Raw genomic sequence first — 9785 nt, 5'->3', positions numbered from 1 at the left:
CACATGCAAAACAAAGGCAAGTTTCCACAAACATTTTGAGTATCAAAGGATTTATTAAAGTAAAATAAATTAAGATCTTGTTTAGTTCAAGGTATGTGACTTCTGTAATTAAGGTATACATAGCAGTTGATTTTTTTTTTTTTTTAGATAAAAATCTGCATGTGGATCTACTCCTGTAGCTCTCATTAAATAAGTTAAAGATTTGTCTTACGCTGTCCTTGTACTTTCTGTAGCTAGAGCTATGCTCTTTATAATAGATTGTTCCAAGAAAATTTCCATACTTATGCTTCCAAAATAAGACTTTCAAGAAAGCAATAAATGAAGCAAACAAGTACAGAATATTTTGAATATTCATGGTAGTGTACTTAACTACCAGACTTCTGAATTATTTTCCCTTGTGGTGATTACCTTAATGCTCCATTTAAGTCGACAAAATGTATTGCTATACATTATTAAAAGGTCCACATTAGAGCAGAATAAAACTTAGCATTTTTCCCTCATATTCAGTAGACTTGAGTCACGCTTCAAATTTGGATGAACCTGCAGTCTCAGGTTTTACATAGCAAAGTAGATGCCTTAAAGTGACTGGGATGGTGCTTTTCTGTGGGGGTGAAACTATGCTTAGCTTTGATGATGCTTTGGTAAAAAGTCAGGAAGTCCCATGTGTTAAGGCAGTTTTCCCTCAGAGTCCAAGTGTTACATCCACTATTGGTAACAAGCCCCTTTTCTGGAGCTCCATCTTGCTCTGTACTGTGATGGTACATGTCCTTTCATGCATCTGCTGTAACCTCATAAGCATCTAGACAGCGGTTCCTTGCTCAGACTCCTGCAAAAAGCTGGATGTTAAGTTCCTGATCTCAAGCTAATCAAAACTGGATTTAAGACTGATGGTTTTATGTATTTCAAAGAGTGAAAAGGTCCAAAACAAAACCTGGAACAAATCAACTGCTATATGCTGTGGAAGGACTTCACGGAACAGTAGGACGCATCCCTGAACATAGCTGAAAGATGGAGGAGTCACAGTACAAAACATATGGACCTAAAGCATGTTTAAAGTATCCTAAATCTTTCTTTTTATGGAAATTGTGAAGGGAGGACACCTTGGCTACTGACTAGAATTGAACTTGTAGAACTTTTCCAGGTCATTGTTATGTAAGAAAGTCTATTACAAATACTGAATTTGGAAGAAACTAAGTTTTTCTCCTGCCTTGTAATATAGCGGAGTTCTGACTCACTCCTGCATTCTGTTATGCAAGGGGAGCAAATCTGACTTACAGGGCAGGTGATTTAAGGCTCAGCAATGTGTTAAGACAGGAAAATTAAAATAGAGTTGAAGCCTATTACACTAATAAATTCCTTTATGCCTTCAGGTCACTTTTGTTTAATCACAGTTCTTGCTTCAACTCTCAAGATGACAAACTAGCTATATGACTAGTTGCCAATTTCCACTAGCCATGTTCTCCCACAGAATAAGACAGACTAATTTAAATACTCCTACTGTTGCGCTTTTATTGCTTTATCTAAATCATCCACCACTTGCTGCAGCTTCTGTAGGCTGGGGTGGACATTCTCTTCCAACCACTCCTCTACAGTACACTTGTGGAAAACTTGCTCCATGGCTGCTTGGAGGTCTTGCACCACAGCATTCCACTTGGAGAGAAGACTAAGCAGAGATCAGAAGGAAGAAACAATCACATTTGCAGGTGAGCTCTGTCTCAAGGGAGGGCTAGCTTATTGGGCCTTTTAAAGGGAGTACTGTCCTTAAAAGGACTTTACAGGAAAAGAAGCATCTATTACAAGAGCTCAAAGGACTTGATTTTGTGCAGATGGCAAAAGGTTTGTGTTTAAGTACCGTAAATCTTGGCACTTTTCTCATGCAGTGACTTTTAAAGTACCGAAATGTGAGCTCCAAAAACCACTATACTCATTTTAAGTGTAACTGAAACCTGCTGTGAGACTTGTTGGGAATTTAATTCTGGTTTCTATCAGGAAGAGTGGATGCAGTTGGATATTCACCTTATCACAGCAGAAATTGTATAAAGTAGCCAATCAGCATAATGTCTAGGACAAGTTCTGAAAAGTGCATACAGTGACAGGGAGCAGGGGAAAGGGGCCTGGTTTTATTCCAAGCCCTGCCTGGAACCTGGCCCATGGTGAACTCCTACACTGCGGCTAACAACTGCTGTAAGATGCAGCAGGTCTATGCAGGAGTAACTCCATATACAAAGGAGAGTTTTTCGGAGACTGATTTTGTACTTGTATTCAAAGAATTTGTTCAACAGAAGGCAGACAAAGCTAAACATGTTCTTCTGTTTAAAACTGTATTATGAATACTTCATATTGTTTGATTTCCACTGATGCTTCTGAAATAATAATAGAAAGAGGCAAGGACTCAAAACTATACGTACTTGAGTGCCCCAAGTATGACAGACTTTACTTTCCCTATAATGCAAAATAGGTGGTGTTACCTTACTGCATCTGGCTGAAAGTGATGCATTATTATAGGATGAATAATCTTCCTTTTCCTATGGTAGGGGCTGAACCAGCCTGTGACATACCTGAAAATGGATGTTAGTATGAGCAGATTTTGAAACAGCAGCGACATACATGTTTGTAGGCTGACAGGGAGGTGATAGAGCTTTAGCTGAACTTCTGCACAGAGATAATGCTTAAGGAGCAAGTAAATTTAAGTCTACATATCCTTGGAAGTAGCTTGTAAAAGACTGTTCCTGGCAAATGAGAATAACTGATCATCTGTTGTAATTTAAGTTTCATTTCAAGCTCCTTTTTTTGTAACCACACCATTAAAAAATTTCATTTTAACTTTAACAGTAAGATTTAATTCAGCAAAGAACTAGATTCTTGAAATAAGGCAGCACATAGTATTTAGGAATTCTACTGAAATACTTTAAATTTGCATCTAAATATTATGTTCTGCTCAAGTGTCAATATATAGGGATGCAATGCCTGAAGTGCAGAGCTTGATGTTTAAATCACTTTGCTGGAGTTATGCCCCATTTTGAGATGATACAGCTCCAACACTCCTGCAGACAGCCAGAGAATCAGCATAAACCTTATTACCTGTTCCTCTCAAGGAGCTCATCCACTGATGACTTGAGGTAGAAACTAACTTGCGTCACAAGTGTAAGGATATTGCTCCCAGGAAAGGTCCCCAGACTTGTGCTGTCCAAAGAGGATCCGTTAAGTTTCTGAACTTACCACGCAATGAGAAGCATCTGAATCCTGCAGCTGGAATTTTACCTCATGAAAGTATCAGTTTCCAAGTTGGACATTCCCAGGAGCTTTTCCACATTTTCTTTAATCTTTTCAGAATAGCCACCTGGCAGAAGACAGTGGAAATAAGTAAATGGAGCCTAAATAACCAAAATGCTCATAGAAGAGGGTTTTTCTGGAGTACTCTGCATTGGCTTAGTAGTTCTCCTTGGATGAAGATGTTTTAAAAGGTAAAATGGAAATAGAACAAGGAAAAAAACTTGGGGGTGGGAGGAGTACATTGCCTTTCACACAATTGTCTTGTGCTAGGTAAAGCACTTCCTAGCTATGAGTTTTCCATTCAGGGTGCTGAATATTTTTAGTGCCTTAATTAAAAACAAGTAGGTTGTGGTTTTTTATTTTGAAAACAAGAAGTGCAGAAAGACAAAAATAAAAATTCTGTTGGCAACTGCCTGTAAAGAAATCAGAAACTACAGGATGTATTTTACCAGACAGGGTACTTCCTAGATCAATTTTAAGAAAATTGGTTAGTTAAAACAACTTTTACATGTAATTAGTCTCATTTATATACCAGTAGTATTTCAAATCAGTTTCGAAAGCAATTCAGCTTCCTAAATATTTTTTTAGTATAAGCACGAAGAAGTTTGTGACCATTTGCGGGTTAGAACATAATAAATTATTAGTATACTATCGCTATTTTCAAATACTTAGGCCAAGAGGCTTCTCTGCTCCTGTATCACAAACATGCAATATGTAAAATTTATTGTTCATAATTCAGACCATGATCAGATAGTCAAACCACCTCAAAATACAATAAGCCTGTGCCAACCTTAGGGCAAGGTCACTTCACTCTTGTGCTAGGCATTAGCTGAGAGAGAATAAAGTTGTCATTGTACCATTCTTTAATGCCTGCAGACATACAGCCAATGATGGAATTGCCACAGGGAGAAGCTCACACAAAACGGAGAAGTGATCATACCTAAATAAGAAAACATTAATTAGACATTTAGTATGTTCTAACAGTAAAATAGGTGGGAAGTTTTAATATTTCAATCACTAAAATTCAGAAAGCTTTACAAACATCAGTTTCTGTCTCAGAGAAGGGACCTTCTATCTCTAAAACGCTAAGTATTCCTGTTTACTAGTAAGAACAGATACAAACCAAATTACTTTCTCAAGCCAAATTAGGGTCAGAAATTGGAGTTCAGCTCTCTGGTATTCCCTTAGACCTCCTGGCTGTTGCATAAAAACCTTTTACTCCTTCATTACGTTAACAAGTTCTCTCTTATGCAACTTCGTTCTATTTGAATTCACATTAGACATTCAGATATACACCAGGCATTAACTATGCTGTCTATAAGCAGTTCAAGGTGGCACAAAGTACATTTAAGCCTTCAGACCCAATCTGCTGTTGTTGGTATCTGCCAAAACAATCACTCCTGCTGATTAACGCGGTAGCAGTTGACTGGAACTCTGAAATCCACCCTTCGTGGGTGAGGCCCAGCGGTAACCAACAGGAAGGACTGCAGGGTTGCAAAGCTCCCTTCTAAATCCCCAGCCTCCTTGTACCTCTTGGGGAGTTTTTGGGTGGAAGTTTGCTTCCACGTGATCAGAACAATTTAAAAGGATGTTCGTTACCTTTGCCAGCCGGTCAGCGCGATACCTTCAAGGACATCAGCAGGGATACTGCTTGCCACTTCCAGCCATTGAAGATGGTTTTTTAAGTGGTGTCCAATAAGCGTTAGAGACTGATTCACTCCTGTAGCTCCTTTAAAAGCACTAGCAAACCACACCTTGGAGAAGCCGCATCTACGATACTTCTCTATGAGATGCACTGCAATAAGACACAAAAGAACACTTACAGGACAAGTTTTTCTCCATTTTCGGCCTTGACTGTCATGCTACAATTAAGAGGAACCCAGGTCCAGTTACAACAGGCTGCTGAGCTTTGTCCTGTCAAATTCTGATCATCAGCAAGGATGGGAGATTTCACATCCTCTCCGAGCAACCAGTTTTGGTGACTGCCCTCCTATTTTCATGTGCCCAGTTACTATATTCCATTCCCTTGAATTGCTAAATTGCTTCAATGCTAAGAACCATGGGCATGTAGCAAGCATGCACATCATCAGATTCTTCTTTCAACAAAGGAATATTTGCATGCATGTTAAATGCATGATTGGAGCCTTTAGGAGTTTTTCCTCTGAATTCTAGATGTATGAAGCCTTGAAGCTTCTTTTGCAGAGCTGTCAATACACAGCTACCTGCTCCCACTGGTTTATAATGCAACGACAGTTAATGTAACAGTGCTTGTGAAAAACCTCTCAATTTCCCATCAGTGATTCCACAGCCCTATTGAAAAGAATTGAGCAGCAGACAATGCAAGTCCTTCACAGGAGAAACATAAATAGAAAAAGAAAATAGCAACTATTATGTGAAATCAAACAAGGGCTATGTTTATGCTACTAAAGCAATAAAAAGCAGTTTAACAAAACCAGAAGTTTTTGGCGTCCAGCTAAGGTATGTTTTAATGATACCATTTTGTTTTGGCTATTTTGCTTAACAGGTAACAGAGCTCTTTGCTTCTAAGCAGCTCAGCAGAGAAGTACAAACCTTTGCCCTCCACATCGAGGTCTGCTGCATAGTCCCAGATCATTGGCTGCACAAGCTGTGGGACCCCAGACTCTGAAAGGAACAGAGGTCGTCTAAGTAATGGAAAACAGACAGTTAAAAGTGAGAACTAAGTACATATTACTGGTGCAGTAGCACGTGACTACAACTAACTATGGCTTGTCACTAGAATTCTTTATTTACAGTTGAAGTGCACCTGGGCATTTTCAGCCTGGCCAGGGCTTTGAACATGCAGGGTCACATGCCAGGAGCCACTAAGTCCTTAGACATCATGAAACCACTAATATGGATCAGCAGTGACAATTCATCAGAGATCCCATTCACCCCAAGCCCATCTCGTTCTTAGTCCCTTGCATCTATCGGTATACCTGCTGGGTTGAACCGGTGGAGCGGCAAACTGCACGCACAAGATTTCAGCTAAATTTGAAGGAAACATTCACCCTCTAAGTCAGAGATTGTCTGAGCTGTGTATGCACAGAACTTAGCTTTTCAAGATGCCTTTAAAGTACAAATAAAGATATAGGTTTAGCTTCAAATCCCCTTCAAATCCCAACACCCTGACTAGTTTTAAATACGAGAAACCGACCCCTAGAGAAACTGCAGTAAATTGTACAGAAATTCAGTATTTTAACAGCATCCCATTTTAATTTGTTTAGTCTGTTATTGCCTGTGGCAGTAGAGCGCACTTAGCTAAATGCTGTGCTGCTCTTGTGGAAACTGCATGGGTCCCATCTGCATTTTTTTTTGGATGATTTCCCACTATTAAACCCACAAATAGGTCAGTCACTGCTGGAGGAGCTACACAGCTCTTCATAGCATTGTCTAAATCTGTTCAGAGCAGACACATAAGTGGCTATGAAAATGCTGGAACTCTGTCTATGCTAAGACTACTCAAACTTTAGCAATGGTTTCATAGTATTCAACAAACAAGACTTGTGACATCAAGGTCTTGGAGCTACCCTGCAATTCAGTATCAGAGTTCTTCACAATGTGCACTATGATCACATATACTGTCGAAGATGCTCACAGGATCACAGCTTCCCCGTGTGAGCCTGCACCACTGGAACCAGATGCTGTGCAGAGCAACAGCTAACATTAGAAGGTGGTAAGAGGCATTGAAATTTAGACTGAGACCACAAATGCTAATAGGTTTGGGTTTGGTTTTTTTTTTTTTTACGTGTAAAGAAAGTACAATTGATGGCAACCACTGCATGATGACTGTTTTGTTTGTCACTGCGTATTACCAGATGGAAAACTAAAGTGTATGTGTTGAAACTTGCCCACAGTCATACAGAAAGTCTGTGACATAGCCAAGGACTAAATGTCTCTACTCTCTAGTCTAATGGATCATATCTCAGCTATTCTCAGATTTCTCGTTTTCATTATTTTCATCTGCCAACAAATCTGGTTTAACTGGTTGTGTAAACTTTTTTGTACGCTACAAAATATAACTCACCCCATCAGTGGTCACACACCTGCCAATGTTTCCTCACTTATCCCTCTGAGCATATCATCCCACACAATGGGTGTTACAGTGGGGTAAGATGAGACCACACAACTTGCAACTGCTTTTATGTGGGATAAGCACAGCTTCTCTGGAGTGTTGTCCTGTTGCTGCAGCCACTGCTTTGACTCCTCTCCTTCGCCAAGGTAGTAGACCTGAAACATCAAGCGAATAATCCTGACTTCTTGTACCGGAGCAGGGGGAACGAGTTTGGCGTAGTATCACGAAATCATACAATATTCAAAACCTACTGCACAGATGTGACACACTGAGTGGACATATTTAAAAGCACCTCTCAGCGTTGAAGACACTGCAAGCATTTCCATCAGTCTGCAGGAGACTGTGGCCATGACTACCAAAATACATTACATAAGGGAATTTTCCTGTAGAAACTAAAATATTTAAAGAATAATTAAAGCATGCTGTATTTGTCTTTGGAAGGTTTGTCTTCAGAATTAGCTCTCACCAGTTTTACTCAGTTCAGATCTAGCAACCCACAAAGTCCTGAATTATATAAGATGAGGTTCCTGTCTTGGGGAAGGAGATCATCTGTACGTGAATCTAGAAGTGACTTGGGGGCACGTCCAAGAGCGGCCCCAGCATACTTGGTCCTATGCAGAGAGTGGATCTGGGCCTGTTAAGCTGGATATGCATTTAAACTCTTTGCTGTTTTAGAGCAGGTTTTATCTAAAACATGTTCATTCCACATAAATAGCATTTTGCTTTATAAAAGCTTGCAGCTCCCTATCTAACCTTGCCATTAGTTCTCACACAACAGGATACAAAATGCTAAACTAATATCAGTACAGTTAAAGTGACCGCAATGAATTTCAGGGATCTGCATGCCGTAGGGGTGGTTTTAACAAACTCTGAGAAAGGAGAACACTCAAGTTTCTCCTCCTCAAGGAGACAAACTACCAAGTTTGTCAGCCTGGAGAAGAGAAGGCTCCAGGGAGACCTTACAGCAGCCTTCCAGTACCTAAAGGGGGCCTACAAGAAAGCTGGAGAGGGACTTTTTACAAGGGCATGTAGTGATAGGACAAGGGGTAATGGCTTTAAACTGAAAGAGGGTAGATTTAGATTAGATATAAGGAAGACGTTCTTCACTGTGAGGGTGGTGAGGCACTGGAACAGGCTGCCTGGAGAAGTTGTGGATGCCCCATCCCTGGCAGTGTTCAAGGCCAGGCTGGATGGGGCTTTGAGCAACCTGGTCTAGTGGAAGGTGTCCCTGCCCATGGCAGGGGGGTTGGAACCAGATGATCTTTAAGGTCCCCTCCAACCCAAACCATTCTATGATTTTATGATAAGATAAAAAAACCCAACACTTCCTACCACAAAAGAGCTTACTCTTGAGTAAGTTGGCCAGAACAACGAGCCAACATCTTACATCCAAACTCACGTGATTCTTAATTAATACCTCCAATTGACATCCAACTTTTAATACTCGTTTGACCTAAAACCAAATGCTGAGTTAGCTTTAGGAAACTGCTTTCAATACTTTCAATACTACACTCAGATCAATAGAAATGACATCCTGTGCTACTGGAATAATTTAGTGTCAAAAAGTCTTGTCTACGGTGGCTTGCGTTGTTGTGTTCTGTCCCTAAAATCCTACTGGAACATGGCCTGGGCACCACTGAAATGCAGAAGCCTCGGCCCTTACCATAATTTCTCACAAGAAAAAAAACCCTCCTGGCTCAAGAGAAGTCCCACCTCATCACATCCGATGTGAAACCATTTTAAATCTTCGTGCTGTGCCATGACCTGGTCTATCATGGCTTTGACCAGTGCCCTCGACTCCTCCTTGTGTGGGTTGAGGGCGTTGGGAAACACCTCCACCTCCCGGAGATGAGCAAATTCTTTGTGCTTCAGCACAAACTGCAAGAGAAAAGAGATCTTGGGGAACAACCGCGAAATGAAGGGGACGGCAGCATCCTCCCGCGTCACCTGGGCTCTGCTAACAGTTCTCCTGCTAAAACCCCGGTTTTAGCTGCGTGTGAGCGCACAGAGGCCAGCAGGAGACCAGGAGGGGCACGGCTGCTGCTCCGCGGTGCCGCAGGGGGTCTCCGACCACGAAGCGCCTCACGGGGCGAGGAAAACAGGGCGCTCGGCGCAGCGTCACCCTGGTCTCCAAAGCGTGCGGCCGGCGGGGAGCCGGATAACCCGAGCACTGGCCCTTACCGGAGAGGGGGTTCCCAACAAAGCCACCCCCACTCCCTCGCCCCCGCTCGCCCACCCCAGCGCTCCCAGGCCTCGAAGGCGCGACGCCGCCCGCCCGCCCGGTCCTCACCTCCATGTGCCCGAAGGTCTGCACCAGCGGCACCACCTCCAGCCCCTGCGCCCTCGCCTGGCTCAGCACCGCCCTCACCTCCCCGAGGCTGCGGCGGGGGGAGAGCGAGACGTCAGGGCCCGGCCCGGC

General features: G+C 42.0%; 1 protein-coding gene across 1 annotated transcript; it reads right to left on the bottom strand.

The window, feature by feature from the left end:
* Positions 1-53: 53 nt before the first annotated feature.
* HEXDC (hexosaminidase (glycosyl hydrolase family 20, catalytic domain) containing) lies at positions 54-9752 on the bottom strand. Its single transcript, XM_010579411.1, has 10 exons — positions 9657-9752; positions 9080-9244; positions 7338-7521; positions 5845-5916; positions 4873-5068; positions 4131-4213; positions 3262-3340; positions 3082-3183; positions 2469-2558; positions 54-1663 (listed from the first exon to the last, which is right to left on the bottom strand). The coding sequence occupies exons 1-10, from the start codon at positions 9660-9662 to the stop codon at positions 1495-1497; spliced, it is 1146 nt and encodes a 381-aa protein (XP_010577713.1). The 5' UTR covers positions 9663-9752; the 3' UTR covers positions 54-1494.
* Positions 9753-9785: the final 33 nt, after the last annotated feature.

Source organism: Haliaeetus leucocephalus, unplaced genomic scaffold (assembly GCF_000737465.1).
Source record: "Haliaeetus leucocephalus isolate CR32 unplaced genomic scaffold, Haliaeetus_leucocephalus-4.0 Scaffold657, whole genome shotgun sequence".
NCBI classification, from domain to species: Eukaryota; Metazoa; Chordata; class Aves; order Accipitriformes; family Accipitridae; genus Haliaeetus; species Haliaeetus leucocephalus.
The sequence above is the reverse complement of the archived record's forward strand: the minus strand, read 5'-3'. Positions and strand labels throughout refer to the sequence as shown.

Excerpts from the sequence above, each read along its gene's own strand:
- HEXDC (XM_010579411.1), bottom strand. Across the intron at positions 5,917-7,337 it reads AAGTGAGGAAACATTGGCAG|AGTCTGGGGTCCCACAGCTT; the intron begins GTGTGTGACCAC and ends TGTTCCTTTCAG. Across the intron at positions 2,559-3,081 it reads GAGCTCCTTGAGAGGAACAG|GTATGTCACAGGCTGGTTCA; the intron begins GTAATAAGGTTT and ends ATCCATTTTCAG.